Source organism: Penicillium macrosclerotiorum, assembly GCF_028827735.1.
Source record: "Penicillium macrosclerotiorum strain IBT 26536 chromosome Unknown utg000010l_segment0_segment0, whole genome shotgun sequence".
Classification (NCBI taxonomy): Eukaryota; Fungi; Ascomycota; class Eurotiomycetes; order Eurotiales; family Aspergillaceae; genus Penicillium; species Penicillium macrosclerotiorum.
The window spans coordinates 3,730,541-3,749,224 of NW_026643089.1; the positions used below are offsets into that span (position 1 = coordinate 3,730,541).

At 53.2% G+C, this 18,684-nt stretch overlaps 8 protein-coding genes across 8 annotated transcripts; 5 read left to right on the plus strand and 3 right to left on the minus strand.

The window, feature by feature from the left end:
• Window positions 1-330: 330 nt before the first annotated feature.
• On the minus strand, window positions 331-3,721 carry N7462_010946 (vacuolar protein sorting-associated protein 54; the record flags this gene model as incomplete). The annotated part of the gene is made up of 3 exons (XM_057082660.1): window positions 331-523; window positions 585-3,429; window positions 3,499-3,721. 3 exons carry the CDS (start codon window positions 3,719-3,721, stop codon window positions 331-333), a joined length of 3,261 nt encoding a protein of 1,086 aa, XP_056929700.1.
• A 472-nt stretch (window positions 3,722-4,193) lies between these two features.
• Window positions 4,194-6,546, plus strand: N7462_010947 (MCM DNA helicase complex subunit MCM5; the record flags this gene model as incomplete). Its single annotated transcript, XM_057082661.1, has 4 exons — window positions 4,194-4,330; window positions 4,408-4,534; window positions 4,596-5,995; window positions 6,054-6,546. 4 exons carry the CDS (start codon window positions 4,194-4,196, stop codon window positions 6,544-6,546), a joined length of 2,157 nt encoding a protein of 718 aa, XP_056929701.1.
• Window positions 6,547-7,598: 1,052 nt separating this feature from the next.
• N7462_010948 (CVNH domain-containing protein) lies at window positions 7,599-8,050 on the plus strand (the record flags this gene model as incomplete). Its single annotated transcript, XM_057082662.1, has 2 exons — window positions 7,599-7,761; window positions 7,863-8,050. Coding segments are annotated over 2 exons (351 nt in total), but the record flags the coding sequence as incomplete, so codon positions are not given.
• Window positions 8,051-8,651: 601 nt separating this feature from the next.
• Window positions 8,652-10,279, minus strand: N7462_010949 (uncharacterized protein; the record flags this gene model as incomplete). The annotated part of the gene is made up of 3 exons (XM_057082663.1): window positions 8,652-8,707; window positions 9,003-10,147; window positions 10,200-10,279. 3 exons carry the CDS (start codon window positions 10,277-10,279, stop codon window positions 8,652-8,654), a joined length of 1,281 nt encoding a protein of 426 aa, XP_056929703.1.
• A 983-nt stretch (window positions 10,280-11,262) lies between these two features.
• N7462_010950 (ribokinase) lies at window positions 11,263-12,408 on the plus strand (the record flags this gene model as incomplete). The annotated part of the gene is made up of 1 exon (XM_057082664.1): window positions 11,263-12,408. One exon carries the CDS (start codon window positions 11,263-11,265, stop codon window positions 12,406-12,408), a length of 1,146 nt encoding a protein of 381 aa, XP_056929704.1.
• A 686-nt stretch (window positions 12,409-13,094) lies between these two features.
• On the plus strand, window positions 13,095-13,295 carry N7462_010951 (uncharacterized protein; the record flags this gene model as incomplete). Its single annotated transcript, XM_057082665.1, has 1 exon — window positions 13,095-13,295. One exon carries the CDS (start codon window positions 13,095-13,097, stop codon window positions 13,293-13,295), a length of 201 nt encoding a protein of 66 aa, XP_056929705.1.
• A 1,291-nt stretch (window positions 13,296-14,586) lies between these two features.
• Window positions 14,587-15,703, plus strand: N7462_010952 (uncharacterized protein; the record flags this gene model as incomplete). Its single annotated transcript, XM_057082666.1, has 3 exons — window positions 14,587-14,698; window positions 14,776-14,917; window positions 14,968-15,703. 3 exons carry the CDS (start codon window positions 14,587-14,589, stop codon window positions 15,701-15,703), a joined length of 990 nt encoding a protein of 329 aa, XP_056929706.1.
• Window positions 15,704-16,283: 580 nt separating this feature from the next.
• On the minus strand, window positions 16,284-18,561 carry N7462_010953 (transcription factor TFIIIC subunit TFC1; the record flags this gene model as incomplete). The annotated part of the gene is made up of 4 exons (XM_057082667.1): window positions 16,284-17,487; window positions 17,589-17,697; window positions 17,775-18,288; window positions 18,421-18,561. The coding sequence occupies 4 exons, from the start codon at window positions 18,559-18,561 to the stop codon at window positions 16,284-16,286; spliced, it is 1,968 nt and encodes a 655-aa protein (XP_056929707.1).
• Between the last annotated feature and the right edge of the window lie 123 nt (window positions 18,562-18,684).

The window sequence follows — 18,684 nt, forward strand, 5'->3', positions numbered from 1 at the left end:
CCTCAATATCAACAATCCTGATACGATGAGGATGGGGTTCTGTGGAAAGGCATATCTGCACAAAGAAACACCCGGATAGTTCTAGAAAATCAAGTTATGAGGCAAGGCTCTCTGTCGACTCTTCAATGAAAAAAAATTACATATGTAAATATAGATATAGAACTAAGGTAAGAGATCGCTTCTGTATCAGCAGCTTCTAAGGTATCCATGCGGGCATCAAAAAATTACAGAGGTAGGAGCAGTATTATAATGTGTTTAAAAAGCTGGCCGGTGGCAACGCATTCGCAGGGCGGGAAATGTAGTCATATAAGAGAAAGCTGAACCGTACCATTAGGAGTCGGAGGAATCAGTCGCCTTCTCGGAATCTTGCTTGTCGTTGACAGGCTGGTTAGGGTCGGAAGTAGAAGCAGTGGGTTCCGAGATGGGCTTTTTTTTCACGATTTCAAGCAGCGTATCTCCCAGGGCACTTGCGCCCTCGATCTTGCTGAGCCGCGCTCGGAAGTGTTCAACATCGGCTTCCATTCTAGAGTTTTGGTTAGTCAGGATTTGCCAAAGCTTGCCAACAACCAAAGTCAATCTCTTACCTCTTCTTTCCAGCCTCTGACTCGACATGGGCTCCATCAAACGCAGCAGTCCACTGGTCGCGATAATTCTTGAAAATAGGACCCATAATCATAGTGACAGTCGTATCCGGCAGGTGTTTACTGAGAACACGGTGAAGGGTGCCCGTTTCTTTTGCCAACGTTTCCATGTAAGGATGGGCGACTGTAGATGACCCCGCAGTATCCCAGTCGATCTTTTTCATGGAATTAACCTGGATGGTCGACCGCGAGCTCATAATATCGACCAGCTTCTCATGGATCCCAGTCTGGTGCTCTTGACACAGGCGCTTAACCTTGTCAAACTCCATCATCACCTGGTTTGTTTGGCCATGGCGTCGGACAAATTCTCGTACATATGGTACAAGTGCAATGACAAAGCTCAGAGCCTGCGATGAAAGTGCGAGGTGCTTCGTTGTGATGTTCTTGAGCCCTGCGCTCCGGGTCGCACCCGCACCGAGAATAAGTTGGGACGAACGTGAATTGAACAATTTCAGAATTTCGAGAAGCTGCGGGACAATATCCTGGATCATGCTCGGGATATTGGCCATGAGGAACTCAAATTCTTCGATGGTGCGCATGATGGCCACTGCCGAGTCAGGAAGGATGTATCTCTGTTCGTCAACCACTGCACTACGCAATTTGTCCTTGCCAGATCCATTGACGCTGCTCTCTGCGTGTGCGGCTGTTTGGTGGGTATCTTCGCTTTGCGGGACCCAGATCTTCGACACTTCGACCCAAGCCTCAATATCTTTGGTGCTCGCGTCAAGAATCCGGGTCATGATCGTCACTTCAGCCTCTCCGAAATCTCGCGCATCCCATCGATCCGCATCCATGACCTTGACAATTCGATGGCGCTGTGTTTCACCAAATCGAGTAATAAAGTCACGAATTTGGTTTCCGACAATGGTCTTCAGCGCAGTGCCCCCTCGCCCAGAAATAGCCTCACACTCGTCGGCAAATAGCCTGTTGAGAATAAAGTACTTTAAGAATTCTTCTTTGGAGAGCTGAGACGTCTGCTCAGAGCGAACCTTTAGGACCTTGGTGATCTGAGATTGGGCAATATCCACTGCTTGGCCAAGCAGACTCGACATGTCCAAAACTTGGAGAATTTCATCTTGCGCCATGGCAGATGCCGATCGCCCATTATCAGAAGACCTAGCACTTTGCTCGGAGCTCTGCAGATTTGGGCTCCTATTGAGTGATTTGACACCAGCGCTACCAAGACCACTGGCAACATCCAGGAGGATCTTCACTTGGACACTCAGTCGGCGTAAGCACTCGCTAATGCCCGTGTAGACCCCTACCAGCATTGAGTAGGCATCCTCTGAATCAAGTGCGCGAAGATTTCGAGCGAGAATCGATGACTTTTCCTGCTGGTTTCGTTGTCGGTCGCCATGCGTGGAAACAGAAACCATAGATTCGTTGTCGTCGTCGCTGGAACTAGGCAAGTGCTTACGGATAAGCCCTTTCATCTCTCGCAAAACAGCGGTCTTGAATGAGGTGGCCGCCGCCGTCGTATAGCGAGCCCGCGCCAGTCCAGTGAGCTGAGCGTGCAATCTCGATCGCAGCTCATTATTGAAGTTCATATATGCAGGTGAGGCCATAGATATAGGGCGTTGTCCGCCACGCTGTCGCAAGAATGAAGCACCCCAGCGCTGCAATGTCACGCTGGAAGACACATGCTGGACGTGTTCCCGCAAATCTCCTAGAAGGTCGTTCAAAAAACGAGATTCATAGCCCATTCCAATACGTTGCCTCAATAGAGCAAGATCTTCAGATGCGCCATCAAGGGCCTTCAGTCCTCGGAGGTCAACAGGTTTCCGTGGAAGATCCTTTTCATCTTCCTCGGCAGGCCGATCTGATAATTTTTCTCCCGCCATGAGCTTCTCAACCTCTTCGAGCTCGTCGGCGGCAACCTCGATATCTCCCTGTTCGACATAATCCTCACATCGAGAAACAGATTCCACCACGTCGCGAAGCTGAGCCACGGCTGCGGCTAGCATTCGTACGTTCTCTCTCCGCCGTCTGAGATTGACGATTTTAAGGCCACCAAGGGCCATCTCTTTATCTATTTTCTGAAGATCTCGTCGCAAAACTTGGATTCGGTTCACTGAATCGGCAGCTTCGGCGTGTAACTCGCGCAATGAACCAAGGGCCGTAAAGAAGGATTTCGAGGCATTTGAGATTGAGGAAATCAGGTGAATTTCCACGGTATCCATATACCACGAAAGCTTCTCCTGTAGGATAGCATTAGTAGCCAAGGCTTTCCTTACCGTGTGGGCTGGCTCCGTGGCTTCTCCATTTCCATTTGGATATCTATCGTTTTTGGTTGGGGGTCGTGGCGGTCGAACAACCTCTGATTTCTCTGAGATCACATCAAAAGTGCGAGGGTTCTCTAGGTGAAAGTCCGCTTCAAAATATACAGGTGGTATCGTAGACAAGGGCGTGATAGCTGGGCCTCGACCACGATTACCAGAGGAGCGCCTACCGCGTGGCTCATACGGCGATGTTGATCGGGAGCCGGTTGACATAAAGGAGGCTCTTCTTTCAGGGCTCCACGGCATGAGAGACTCCATGTCATCAGGCTTGGGAGATTTCTGGGCCGCCTTGTCCCCTGTGCCGTCCTTTGGTTGTTGGAACACATCATAGAGCGAGCCGACTTGCGAGAGGTACGGTTGGAAGGCCTTAAGCTCTACATGCTCGATATTCGTGAGGGTTACTGGGGGAATATCGCGGGATGAAGGAGGCTTATATCCGGTGGACGATACGGCGGTATGAGGGGTCAGGCCTGTGCGGACAATTGGAGGTTGTAGAAGGGTTGAGATAGCTACAAGGTTTATTAGCCGCGCCGACACGCCATATATATAATTGGGGCTTTCATCAATCATCAACGAACCATTCTGTCCAGACTCTGTAATAGAACCATGGTGTTGCGAGGTATCCAGGATCCCTCCAATGCTCACAATCGAGCTCGCCGTGGATCCCCTTCTCAGGGGGTATCGCTGGGGAGGCACACGTGGGGAAGATTCCAGCTGAGTAGTAGAGTAATGAGAGAGAGACGGAGTTGACACGCCCGAGGCTAGGCTATCAATTGACTTGCGCGGGCTTGTTGACGCCATCTTCTCCTTATCCGGACGGCGGGATGTGACAACTACAGCCGGGGTCGATCGTTGGTGAAGCTGGGGGTTATCTGATCATGACAGATCGACCGGAAACATCGGAACTTAGGATATGCACCACTCCTGGCACGCACAGACCTAGATTTCAAATCCCCTGGTAGGCGTAGTCTGTCGAATCAGGCCAACGGCAGCTCTCAGTGAAGTCGTTGAGGTGGCTTTGGGTTCCTGTTGCCATGTGCAGCTCCGCCCAATGGGGAAAGGCGCTAACCCGGCCGGGTGACCGGGACGAACAGATGATCCGCTCCGACGGCGGCCGCCTTCCCACGTTTATGCCTCAGGCAAGAACACTTAACGCGTTCGCCGGTTAACGCCCGCGACGCGACGCGTTGGCGATTCCCTGTCCAACTTCGGAACCTCCCAAAAGTTCTCCCTTCCCGTCCCTCAACATCAACACCTTCCGTCCACAATCACCATGGATAGACGTACCCCCTACACCTTGAGTGTCCTGGATGATGGGACCAACATCGCCGAGGATTCACGCACTACCTATCAAAATCGTCTGCGGAATTTCGTCCTTGAATTCCAGCTGGATAATTCCTTCATCTATCGGTACGGATTATCCCACCTTCGTACCCAAAGCAGGCTTTCTTTTCTGTCATTTGAACCAGGCTTAACCAGTGTTGCAGTGACCAATTACGACAGAATGCACTTGTGAAACAATACTATTGCGATATTGACATCGCCCACCTAATTTCCTACAACGAGGAGTTGGCACACAAACTCACCTCCGAGCCGGCTGATATCATCCCTCTGGTCAGTCCCGTCACATTCCTTTTGCCAACACTTTCCTCAATATTCTCCTAATATTGCGCAGTTTGAGTTAGCGCTCCAAGACTGCACTCGGCGTATTGTCTACCCCGGCCAGCGGGACGTCATCCTTCCTTCTCATCAGGTTCTTCTTCACTCGTCGGCCACCCACATTTCCATTCGCGACCTTAATGCCACCAATATCTCCCACCTGGTCCGAATCCCAGGTATCGTGATTGGCGCTTCCACCATTTCATCCAAGGCGACCACAGTCCATATTCGTTGTAAGAACTGTGACCACAGCGAAAATATTCATGTCGATGGTGGCTTCTCCGGCCTTTCACTACCCAGAAGCTGTGGCCGCACCAGAAATCCAGGCGACCAGCCCGATGAGAAATGTCCCTTGGATCCGTACGTGGTACATCACGAGAAATGTCAATTTGTGGACCAGCAGGTTCTCAAACTCCAAGAAGCACCTGATCAGGTGCCAGTAGGTGAATTGCCTCGCCATGTCCTGATTTCGGCCGATCGCTACCTGGCGAACCGAGTTGTTCCTGGCTCCCGCTGCACAGTTATGGGTATTTTTTCGATCTACCAAGCCAAGGGTCGCAAGGAGGCCGCGGTTGCTATTCGCAATCCTTATCTGCGTGCGGTGGGCATCAACACTGACCTGGATCAAACTGCCAAGGGCAGCGCAGTCTTCTCCGAAGAGGAAGAGCAAGAGTTCCTAGAACTCAGCCGCCGCCCTGATCTGTATGACGCCCTTGCCCGGAGTATTGCCCCCTCCATCTACGGTAACGTCGACATCAAGAAGGCCATCGTTTGTCTATTGATGGGGGGATCCAAAAAGATTCTCCCCGATGGAATGAAGCTGCGTGGTGATATCAACGTCCTCATGCTTGGTGACCCTGGTACCGCCAAGTCTCAGCTGTTGAAGTTCGTTGAAAAAGCCGCTCCTATCGCGATCTACACTTCCGGAAAGGGTTCCTCTGCGGCTGGTTTGACTGCCTCTGTCCAACGAGACCACTCTACTCGCGAGTTCTACCTTGAAGGCGGTGCCATGGTTCTGGCTGATGGTGGTGTGGTTTGTATAGATGAGTTTGACAAAATGCGCGATGAGGACCGAGTGGCCATTCACGAGGCCATGGAACAACAGACTATCTCCATCGCAAAGGCTGGAATCACCACAATTCTCAACTCCCGGACATCAGTCCTGGCAGCAGCTAACCCGGTTTTCGGACGATATGATGACCTGAAGACCCCCGGTGAGAACATCGATTTCCAAACGACCATTCTCTCCCGTTTTGATATGATCTTCATCGTTCGTGACGACCACGAGCGAAGCCGTGACGAAAATATTGCACGTCACGTTATGGGTGTGCACATGGGTGGTCGTGGTATGGAGGAGCAAGTGGAAGCTGAGATCCCAGTTGATCAGATGAAGCGCTACATCAGTTACTGCCGCAGGTATTATTGAGCTCTACCATTTCCGGTCATGGTCAAGTACTAACACATCATGCTCTAGTCGCTGTGCCCCTCGTTTGTCCCCCGAGGCGGCCGAGAAACTCTCATCCCATTTCGTCACCATCCGTAAACAGGTACATCGCACCGAGCTTGAATCTAACACTCGGTCTTCCATTCCCATCACCGTCCGTCAACTGGAAGCCATCGTTCGTATTACGGAATCCTTGGCCAAGCTTTCACTGTCTCCAATTGCCACCGAGGCCCATGTCAACGAGGCGATCCGTCTATTCCTGGCATCTACTATGGATGCCATTACTCAGGGTGATGGCCAGGGCAGCAAGGAGCTCATGGAAGAAGCTACCAAGATTGAAGACGAACTAAAGCGCCGTCTGCCCCTCGGCTGGAGCACCAGTCTAGCGACACTGCGCCGGGAGTTTGTTGACGGCAAAGGATACACTGAGCAAGCGCTCAACCGGGCATTGGTGATTCTGCAGCGGCGGGAGACCGTTCAGATTCGCTCCGGTGGTTCTCAGATCTACCGAAACAATCCTTGATTCCTACCGAGTGATGACATCTGACATTTTATCCTTCTTTATCTACCATGCATGTGCTATGGGCGACGATTTTTTTTTGTTCTAATTGTGCATTTTTCAGGCTTCCAAGGTAGGGGTTCCGGCGGTGTTTGTGGCGTTCCGTGAGATATCCGGCGAGGGGAAGCATATAGTTCCTGTCTCTCTACAAAGCACAAAATTCATCTTATTTGATTCTTTTTCAACTGTCATTCTACGTTTACTTATTCTGTCCTGGAAATTTGCTCAGCACATTTTGTTATATAACCACCCCGGGGCAGCTACTTACTAACCAGCCACAATGCCCGAAGCGCAACTGGCAGGGAGTAATCTCTTCTTTACAATCTCAACTGCCAAGAGGCTCAGACATGAAGCTGCATGTGCCCCGAATGCAATAATTATTTGGCCCGCATTCCGTGACAGGGTTTCGCTAGGCACCAGTGTTTATTTGGGAACCGATTTAACACGAAATGCCCGTGGGGCTAAGTAACAGCTCTTGGCCTACATTTCTGGTGCAACATCAGAGTCCCCGTTTATGGGTCCGTGGCTGAAATATAGGGCTGCATCCCGCGCCACGACAATGCCGGGTTCACGAGGTCTGATCGCTATCTCCGAGACATGTAGCCCACACCACCATACTTCGACCGTCATAGATGGGCTCGATCAGAGTTGCTGGAAGGATCCATTGATTTGATCCACTTCGAGCCAAGCATCATTTCATACTGAATTCAACTCGAAAATAATCTCCAATACTTTGGAATACGACATGGTTCCACTCGCTCTGCGTCAAAGAGCCCTTATAGCATCCACTTCCCCTCCGCTCTCTCCGGCCGATGATATCTGCACCTAGTCGGTCCATTTTAACATAGGTAGCAAATGAGTTGGTGACAAGTGTCGGACAAGAGCTCTAGTTTCTGCAGAGCTTCGGGGCTGTGACCACAGAGGCCACAGGAAAGGGCATTATGGTGCAAGTACAAATAGTATATAAAGGGGACGATGGCATTGTTCTCTGAGGTCGTGCCTTTCCAATTTCACAGATCCCTCTCAATTTATTTTTGATATCTACAATGAGTTTCCATGAGTCTGCCGTCAGCATTGAGCTTGAGGAGGGCCATAGGCTCAAAGCTACTCTCCGCCACGGAGACGACGAGGAGCGTGATTCGGAGCTGGACCTGAACGATGTTATCGGTAATAACAATGGTCAGCTGAACACCCCAAAATTTCCTACTCCGTATTTGATCTCTTGTCCTGAAGGGCTAGGAGAAATCGTCAGAAGTCAACCTGCTAATAATTCCATCTAGGAGAATTTGTCTGGGGTGGGGAAAACTTCAAAGACAGTGCCGAGAATATTGAATTTCATCGAGAGGGAGATGACGACGTTCCCGTGCTTCGAGCTGTTCTGTATACCATCGACGGGGAGGGTGTGAGCGCGGATATCAACCTGGCGGAAAGAATCACAAATCAAGACGGCCACCTGGTGTTTGTGTAATGAATTGATACACAATTACGTTGTTGGAAAAGGAGGTGGGAAGACTCGGTCTGATTCAGTTGAGTGGTACTATCATAAGTCAAATGTTCAAATCTATGAGACAAAAGCGGAGTTTTTATTAGGAATGCATTGTGCCAAATAAGTACAAGACAAAAGACAAAATTGTAGTGGTCGACAAGTCCTCGAAATCGCCCTCAAACCCCCATCCCTGTTCTCAGACAGGGGCATCATTCAGACTCCTCCAGTCTCGACATTTTCGGCGTTGGGAGATTCATAGAATCGATTAGTCATTTTCTTTCAATGCCAACCACATAGTCAGATATTCCTACATTTATTCCAGATGAAGAAGAGGAGATTGACATTAGAATGTCTTCTGTAGTCACTCCAGAGAGGGGTGAATGCTCTCTGCTCGCTCGTGCATCAATCGGGATCGTTCGATCGGCGTCAACCAAAACCAATGAGGAAGCAGGAGCTAAATTGGACACAGCTAATTGATCTGGAAGAGGATCAAAAAGAGCAGATACCTTCGCATTGATTGGGGTGGATGACGCAAAGCTCCTTATCCACGGGAAAGGCACCATCGGTTCCAAAGGAATAGAAATTAGCTGAGCCGATTCCGTATCTTCTGGTCTGCCGACCACTGGGGTGTCCAAGAGACTATGCTCAATTGGTTTTAGTTCTGAACTTGACCCGGGCTCTGACACCACCTCGGATTGGGTTTTTGATGCTTTCTCTGGACTCAATACTGATTCTGGCTCCGGAGTTCGATCTGGACGAAGAGTGATAGGAGATCCAGCTGGCAGCGTATTGCCATGCACCGATGTCGACTGCGAACATGGATATGGGGGGGAATACGATGGTCTTTGGTCCTTTGTTATAATCCAGGGTGGCGGCGGCGTCATGCTTCTTTGACGGATGATACATAACCGTGGGAATTTCTTGACTCGCATACTAATTGACTCTGTTGAGTCATCTGAGCCCAAGGCTGGATCTTGGATGCTTTGGAGGTCATAGTGAGGAATCGCTGGTGTCGAATTCTTTCCACTTATGGCCTGGCTATCAGCCAATTTAATTGGTCTCAACACCTGATCATCTGTAGGCTTGGGACCATGACGACGTTCTGCTGGCCCTGAAAATCCGCGGCTTTCTGTGAGGCTTTGAGCCGCCTTTTTTGCAACCCGGTGAGCCCTTTCATTGCCCGGAACACTTGAATGTCCAGGAACTAGATGTAACTCTAGCGTGGCGCCCAGACTTTGGAGCTGAGAGCTGTAGTTGATGATTGCGTGTGCCTCATCACAGTAAGCGGGTGAGTGTCTCCCCTGGGCCTCATTCTCAATTCTCGTGAGGGCCCCAACAGAATCAGTAAAAACAAAGACTTGGTGGAGGAGCTGGGGCTGCTGAATTTGGCCCCCGCCCTCGATCTGTGAATTCTTGGAGTTGACCTCTGATTGGGATTCCTGGACTTGATAGGTCGCCAGCAATAACGCGTTGGAAATAGCAAACATCTCCACCAGATCCGTACAAGGTGTCTCAAAGGGGACCCAGAAGCTGCGGTGGTCCCAGCTCTTGAAACCAGGCGGACTGCGCCACACCACTGACCCTGCTGCGTTCTGGCGGATGATAGATCCATCTGTCCAAAAGATGTGGCGGAAGGTGTTCTTCGTTCTGAACGGCGGTCTGTCGGCTTCCAAGGCGAAGTCCATTGCTTGAGGGCGGCTCTTGTGAATGATGAGACCTTTGAAAGTGGACTCTTTGGTTTGATTGGCGGGGTTGTCGAGTTGAGAGGAAGTCCATGTAACCGACCTTTTGCGCTTGCGAGACTTCGTATTGTCTAATGTGCCGTAGCTGGCTGGACTAGGCGGTCCGACGACTAGAGAGGAAGCCGATGAAACCGATCTCTTGCGTTTGCGAGCGCACCGTGAGGTTCCACTGCCCTGTGGGCCGTAGTCGAGTGCAAACCTCGCGATCAAAGCTCTTACCTGGTCGGGTGAAGGCGACAGCGATCGACGATATCTTCCTTGGTCCTCCTCCCACTCCTCAACCCCAAATGGTGAGAGGGAGGGTGAAAGACGGCGCTGTCCGCGCTTTAGATTTTCCCTGTTGTTGAATCAGCGATGTGTCTATATTATAGGGCTGGGCATTCTCTGACTGCTCATCTTCCTCGGAGTCCGGGATTTGACCGTCTTGGGGGTGTTCCTCGGTGAGAGTATGGTTCACTACCACGAACATGGCTATCTGAAAGACCCAAGAAGGCAATGTGAGGTAGAGGCGTCGGAGCCTGGTGCAGATCAGGCGTGGCTCAAATGGAGGATAAGAGAGTCATGGAGGATGAAAAGGAAAGGTGGTGAGGTGCTAGATCTTGTTGAGGGATCATGTTGTGAGGTTCCGGGGGTGACTCTTGCCTTGCCCATTTTGGCTCCTCCAGCCCAGCCCAGTCGAGGTCGCTTCCCGGGCTCATTGAAGGCTCGGTCCATACCCGGTCTTTGTATGTCTGAATGAAAGTACGTCAGAAATGCTGGAGAGATCACGGGCGACTTCAAGCCTGAGAACCTTGGAGAATAGAAAATTTGCTATATCAGGAGAAGAGATTGAGTGGTTGAAGGACAGAACTAATGCATATACTACCTAAAGGCTCGTCTGTCATTCAGCACCGTCAGTCCAGGGAAGGGGGACCCGTATAAGTGGACCAATGTCGAACTGGAAATCGATCTTGGATGGGATCTAGTCAGACTGGTTGAGAAAGATCACTATGCTTTGGTTCTTGTATATCCTCCGTCACGTCGCTCCGTATCTGTCGAGTCGCTGTAGTACGTAGTTGGGCCAATCACGACCAGCGCAGTGGAGCCTTCACGTCACTTCATTCTCGCCCTCTTCACTCCTCCACCTTCTCTTTCTCCTTCTCCAGGACGAAGGAAGAGATACACCATTCACGGGGATCAGTCACCTCTTTGCCGTGATCCTTGTTTACTTTTCTTTTCCCTCTTTCCGATAGATTCAATATCCTTCGTTTGCAATTGCACAATTGCTCCTCAAACGGCCCTCGCTCTAACCCCTCACCTCCCCCTACTTATTCTAGAACTTAAGAGAGCGCTGACCGAGACTCCTGGATCATTGAGTTTACTGGGTCATTACACTTTCACGGCTGCTGCTGTTCCCTCTTGTCACTGCTTCGCCCTTAGCACACCCAAAGCCGATCTCCAACCCAAACAACCATGGCCCCTCTCATCCGAGTCATCGGTTCGCTCAATGCCGACATGGTCTCGGTGACGCCCCGATTCCCCAACCCTGGCGAGACCATCACCGCATCCTCCTATTTCACCAGTGCCGGTGGCAAGGGCGCCAACCAGGCCGTCGCCTGCGGTCGGATGTCCCGGGCCAAGTCCTCCGCCGAGGGTCTGAATGCCCGCGGGGACATCAAGGTCGAGATGGTGGGGGCTGTCGGCGCCCTGGACGGCCACTTCACCGCGCTGCTCAAGCCCACGCTGGAAAAGTCCGGCGTGGACCCGTCCCCGGTGCGCGTGATCGAAAATGCCTACACGGGGGTGGCCGTGATCATTGTGGACGCCTCTGCGGGCGGCGAGAACCGCATACTGTTCTCCCCCGGCGCCAACTACAGCGGCATGCAACCCACCTCGGAGGTGCTCAGCACGGCACTGGCCGCTCCCGTGCCGGACGTGATCGTGATGCAGGGCGAGATCCCTGTGGCCACGGTCGTCGGGATCCTGCGAGAGGTGGCGAGCTTCAAGGCGCAGCGGTGGGCGGCGGGCACGCGTGGCATCGAGGTCGGGCCTGATGTGATATTGAACCCAGCCCCAGCGCCACCAGGTGGGCTCCCCGAGGACGTCTATGCCGCGGTCGACCACTTGATCCTGAACGAAACGGAGGCCGAGCTGATGACCCCGCCGGACGAGCAATTGCTCCGCGTGGTGCCCGATGCGGCGGACTTGGACGCGAAAGAGAAGGTGGCTCGATACTTTCATGCGCTGGGGGTCAGTTATGTGCTGATCACGCTGGGCGCCAAGGGGGCATGGTATAGCGCGATGCAGGGGGGAACCTCAGGGCCCAGCGATGGACAGCAACGCTGCACGAACGAGATCCCAGCGGTCCCGGTGGCTCAGGTACTCGACACCACCGCCGCGGGGGATACGTTTGTGGGCGCATATGCGGTCCAAGTGGCCCGGTGGCGCGAACAACGTCGTGTGGAGGGTAAGGCCGGGCAGGCCCTAACGGCTGTCGAGAAACCATATCGATACGGGACCGTGATGGACGAGGCGATGCGGCTGGCCGCCCGCGCGTCGGCCCGCGCAGTTGAACGTCAGGGTGCGATGGACAGCATTCCATTTGAGGATGAGGTCTAGACAGGTCGTCCGGCCGAGCAGACGACGACAGTGGGGATTTGGATGAGAAAGAGGAATGGCTGGGTCATTCCAGGACCGGATTGCATCCGGTCCCCTTCATGTATATTATCTCCTCATCGCTTCATGATACTCATGATCCTCATTGATATAGAACCATTTTGCAGCGGGACATGACGTACAATTAATTTTACGCCTTTGTTGTCTTTGTTGTCTTTGTTGTCTTTGGCTTCTGCATTTCTTTCTTTCCACTCTGGGTATTTTATCAGTCCATCGTGTGGAGATGGGGTCTTGTCTTGTCTTATCCTTGTTGAAACTTTCTCGACATCCCACTCCATCGTCACGATCTATATTCATCCATAGTACATACCACCAACGTAACATGAATGCCCCAGACACACTGGTTTTTGCCGACCCCTTTCCGTCTCCTGCATTGTCTCATCTGTCTGAGCGAGTGCTTGGAGATTGGCTCTGGTCGGACTCGATGGTGCATCTCTCTCGCTCTCACTCACGCCGTTTCACCCGTCCAGCGCGTCCGGGACGGGGACGGTATGGGAGGGAGGGGGAGGGTCCAATGGAATGGGGTTTAGAATGGATGCGTTGGCAGGATGCGGTCCCGATGAGGGATGGACTCCGGCTTCCAGGAGAGCCAGAGAGGGGCCAAAGGGGGCAGCGGTGCAGGGTGCAGGATGGCATTGCTAAATCGCGTGTCGGACGTCGAACACGGCGCGTCGCGCGTCCAAGAAACCGCGGACTGGGCCGCAGTACCGAGTACTCCGTCTGGGGGACCCCACTGGCGCCGGGAGAAGGTACCCGATACCCGTGCCGAACCATCGATCACGAACCCCGAAATTACGAAATCACGCACCCGTGAACTCGCGAACCCGTGAACCTGACGCGTCGCAGGGATGACTGCCCCCCTCCTCCCAAGTGATCTGGAATCCAGTGGATCTAGTGGAGTGCGGACGCATGGAGGTTATCATGCCCTTGTCGTAACTCGACGTTGGCGACTCGAGCGAGAGGCCAGATGTTGGGGTTCATCCATGCGAACTCGACAAATGGCTCCCGCCGAGGCGCTCCATTGTGTCTCGACTATCAATTGTTCTCTTTAAGACGCCTCGGATCCAATTGGTCCGCGCCGTCGAATCAGGTCTCCCCGATCAGGCAGATACCCCTTCTTTCCCCCTGCTCGGTCATGAGGCAGAAGTAGACATCGTCGGGGGATCGGAGGGATCGGAGGGGGGATAGAGTGGACCTAGATTCGATAGATTAACCTAACTATGAACTTCACCAACTCTTCCACTCTTCCACTCTTCAATTCTCCAGCTTTCAACTTTCAACCCTGAGGCTGACGCTCTCGAGTGTCCGGAGGATATCACCTTGTCCTTGTTGGCATTCCTCCATACCAGGATGATACGAGGGCTCCCGCAATGATGGGCTGGCAGGCCCCGCCACGCTGAGGAACCGGTATGGGGCCAGTATGCCAGTATGCCAGTATGCCAGTATGCCAGTATGCCAGTATGCACGGTATTCTATTATTATCTTACGACTAGACTGCTGCTAGACTGCTGCTAGACTGCTGCTATCCTGCTGTTATCCTGCGTACAAACTCTTACCCTTTCCGTACCCCGTCTCGTCCGCCTGCCAATCATGCTCGGACGCGGGCGCCTTGCATGCGAACGCGACACGCGCCAATGCGGGCGTGAAATACTCGTCGCAACCCCCCTCCTTGCCTCGATCCCACGACTCGCATTATATCTAGACGGGCCTCGCCACCTCCTCCTGTCTCACTCGCGGTCTCGCTCTCTGTTCCCTGCTCGTTCTATAGTGTTCTCTCTCTCTCTCTCTCTCTCTCTCTCTCTCTCTCTCTCTCTCTCTCTCTCTCTCTCTCTCTCTCTCTTGCTCTCTTTTTTACATACTTACATCCACCCAGTATCTCCTTCCAGCCTTGAACGCTGGTCCCCGATTTTCAAGGCCTCAGTCCCTCAATTCCTCTATAAAAATCATCAATCCTCGTCTGGGTCTCTCCCTCCCTCTGGGATTTCCTCGGTTCTGCGGCCGGGGATCGACCGGGAGTTCTAGCGTAGACCGCCTCCTCTCGGGGCGTTATTCGATCTTGTTCCCCACTTCGGGTGCCGACCCCAAAACAAACTCCCCTCGGCCTCGTCCTGCTCTCTCGTCATGGCGACACTCACCATGACGCCTCCCACTCGTCAGCCCTTTGCCAGCCTGGACTCCCCCAGGATGCGCTCGCTGATGCGGTCCAAACTCAACCGCCAGAACCAGCAAGCCGGTATGAGGCCCCAGTTCCTGTTCCCCCCAGTCCCTGTGCTGGAACCTCCGGTATACTCATCCATCGCCCAACCGCAGGTACCACCATCTCGGCCAAACCCGCTTTCTTTGTGGATGATGCGGAAAACATTGATCCAATTGGGGTGAGCCTCTCCGCCAAACGCAAACGCACCGGCGAGGAGGACGATGAGACCGGCAAGGGATCCCCCAAGCCCCTCAAGTCATCCCGCTTTGCTCTCACCCCCAAAACAACAACCATCACCAGACGAGCCGAGTGTCGACTCCCCTCCACAAATCGCTATCTACACCTCGTTCTGCGCCCATCCTCCGACCGGCCGGCCGGTCGCCTCCTTCGAAGTCATCCAAATCATCCGCCCGGCCCGTCGGTCGCGGGTCGACCACGACGAAGCCGCGTCCAGAACCGATCAAGCGCGGCGGCGTGACGCGCCCGTTCTCCCTCGCGACCGCCCTGTCCCAGGGCAAGGCGACTCCAAAGCCCCCGTCTCAGTCCAAAAGCCCCGCTTCCTGGTTCTTCGACATCCACGTCGACTCCGAGCAGGAAGAGATGACCAACCTGATGCAGCACTCCACCGGCGTATTGGATATCAGCGATGACGAGAGCAAGGCCGCAGCTGTCGACAGCCGTGGCAAGGAGAACGTGCCTCCCACCGAATGGACCCTCGACAATCCTCCCTCGCACCTGGTAATCACCCGGGCTGCGGCTGCGGCCCGAAAAGTTTCCCAGATGGAAGAGGATCGCGCCCCTCTCGGGGAGCTCCCGGCCGCCGACTTCTATGCTGAAGGCTGCCATGCATTCTCGTTTGTCGTGGTGGATGATGAGGAGGTCGAGAAAGGCTCCGAGGCGAAGAAGATCATGGTCCCGCTGCCACCCAGCCAGGCAATTTTTGTGCCGCCCACCATCACGGCCTCGATTGCGTCGTTGCTGGGATCGGTAGCTCCTCCCCGGCCAGTGACAGAGGCTTTTCCAGAGAGAAGCGAGGAATAAAGCAAATCTTCCCAAACAGCTCTCTCTCTCTCTCCCCCATCTCCACATCATTTGCATTTGCATTTGCTTCGGCGTCTCTGCGTTCTTCGACCATCTCTCTTTCGGGCGATGTGGTGTTTTCGTCTTATCATCTTTTGGTCCGATCTAAATATTTCTTGGCGTTCATGATCATGTCTCTTTCTCGCCGGTTGCTCTTTTCTTAATATATCCCGGCTTCTTGAATACCCTGTCCTGTTGTGTCGCAATTGCCTGTGCTCAGTTCTGCTTTCTCCACTATTTCCTGCTCCTGCTTTCTTCGTTGACTTTTTATTGATGAGAGCGTCTGTCATGTCTAATGTCTGAAGTCATGAATTGTATTCCGCAAACGAATTGCGTTAGGTTTCCTCGAGCTTTCTAAAAACGGTTGAAATGAATTCTTCTCTCGTGCGCGCTCTCTCGCAGCCGGTATATAAAATGGTCAATTCCGCAGGCAGCAAAAAAAAACTACCAATTGTAAATCAATCCTTATATGCTAAGGACGAGCTGTGCCATTCTGCTTTGAAGAGCAATTCCCTGAAAAGCCCTGACGCTGATGCGGTCATCAATTATCATCCGTCTCATTGTGCCCCTCGGCATTCTCTCCCTCTTCTCCATTTCCCTTCGTATCCGCCGCGGCCCTCGCTGCTAAGGCGGCGGCAACCTGTGCCTCCAACATCTCTGTTCGTTCCATCTCCTCTTCCTCGCCCTCGCTTTCCTCCTCCTCCTCGTCGTCGTCGTCGTCATCGTCCAGCTCCGGTTCCTCAAATACCACCGACTTCCCTTTCCTGGACCGCGCTGGGCCCCGCCCCCGATACTTATCTCCCTCCGTCTGGGGTAAATCATGCACTCGCCGCCACAGTGGGGCGCCCTTGATTGACGCCCGCACCTCCGTTGCCAGCTGGATCTCCCGACTCGATGCCGTTTCGAGATCGACAGTGAACTGCGCCAGATCCGCCTCCGTGACCGCATGGTCTGGGAACGCCACGATCTGACGGAAATCAGCGTCCCGGGGCTGACGATTCTCGATAAGCATCTGGATTTTGGCCCGCATAATGGTCTTGACTTTGCCCATAACCCCGTTGCCAAACCATCCGTCGGTGATGACCTCACACGTTGGGCGGAGAAAGTCCTCCGCCGGCTGGTCTGGATACAGGATACCTGCCAGCAACGGATCCTTAATGTCGCAAGCCATCCAAATGCGGCCGTCACGCGGTAATGGCAGCTCGCTACGGAAGAGGTGCGTGTCGGGGGCACCGGCGCTGGTGGAAGGTACGGCCGGGTTTTCGTCCAGACGGGGCGGATTGTAGCGGCGGCCCCCACCGGTGCCCTCACGCGCGGCGTCATTTTCACGCGGGATGAGGCGGAACATGAAGGTCTGGTAGTCGCGATAGGCGGGATCGGTGCGGGGATCGTGACCCAGCTTGAGGATGGCATCGCGCCAGGGGCCCGAACGGAAGACATACCCAACATAGGGGACGGCATGTCGGAGCAAGCTGCGCTGTTCATCGGAGGTGAGGTAATTGCGCAGGGCGCGCCGGGTCCAGGCGGGACGCTGCTCGAAGAGCTTGGCGAGGTGATCTATGAGTGAACGGAGGTTGCTTTCGAGGGTCTCCAGCGGAGGCATGTCTGGATGCGGACTGGAGGGGACTTCGGGTGCATCGTATACCACCAGATGCGTGTGAACTTTCTGAGCCTGTTGAGTATTGACAGTGGTGATTTCACCAGACTGACCAACCGACTTTCGGACGGTTGGGTTTTGCCGGTAGCTGGATGAATGAGAAACATGTCAGTCGCTCCCAAGCGATCTAAAGGCTCGAGTGGGAAGGAGAGTAGATTAATGTAGAAAGACGGTATAGGCTGCACACACATGTACTGGAAAGGCACTTCTGTCTGGCTAAAAACCGGCGGTGGAATAAGGTCAGCGCCCTTGGTAGCACCCTTGCTCATGTCGATGTCGAACTGCTTCAGTTTTTCCACTGTATTCATCAGTATATGTCGCTTTGTATTCATTCGAAAGAAAAGAGTATGACGAATGGTTGGATGAAGACCTTACAGTCATAAGGAAGGATAAGGTCGCGGAATTTGTTGGTGAATGCGCTATTCGTCGTCGAGTACACAAAGTCCGGCATGCCTGTGAATACGTCTAGGGTCAGATACATCATATGAATCATCTTCGGGAAGATCATGACAATCAAGGATAACCTATCCACATCCGGAGTAGAGAATGATGAGAACCAACCTCGAAAGACGTGGGTCCGTTCTACTTTGCCTACAGCTTCAATGGTATAGCTGGAGGGATTATCCATCAGACTGCGCAGGAGGTCCTTTGCGGTCCGCCGAGTGGAGATTTCTCCCGTTGAGTCCGGAACTGATGAATTTGAGGGTTCGGCGTCTGTGAAGGGCTGGCCAGAACCTCTCCTGCGCTTCCGGCCAGTGCGCTTAGGAACCGTGACTTTAAGCAGCACGTTATTGGATGGCAAGCTGGTCGACAAAATCGGTCGGGCCATCGCATCTTCTGGCCGCAATATGAGATTGGCCGACGCGTTGGGCTTGACCGGATTGAGAATCTGAGACTCGTTAAAACATGGCTCCATTCTGGCTTCATACCACCTCGTCCCCTTCCCCAAGCTCTGCAACTGACCGGGCGAGGAGGGTAGGGGTTTAAGGTGCTATCTCAGGGTGTACAGGTTCGCACTCACCTTTTGGATCCCTACATTGCTCTGAAGCGTTTCGATTGCCCTGTCAATGTTGCGGATCACAGCCGGATGCTCGACGCTGACCAATTCCCGAGAAGGGATCTGGTAGAACAGCGCATTGCGAGACTCGCGATGTGGATCCATGCTGTTGTGGGCGTCTCAAGAAGTGTGTATATGTAGAGAGCACCCCCGGGCTCGTTTCCTAGTGGGTGGTTGGCGGATCAAGGCCGATTGCAGCTTTACGGGGAGCGGCTTGGTTCAAACATG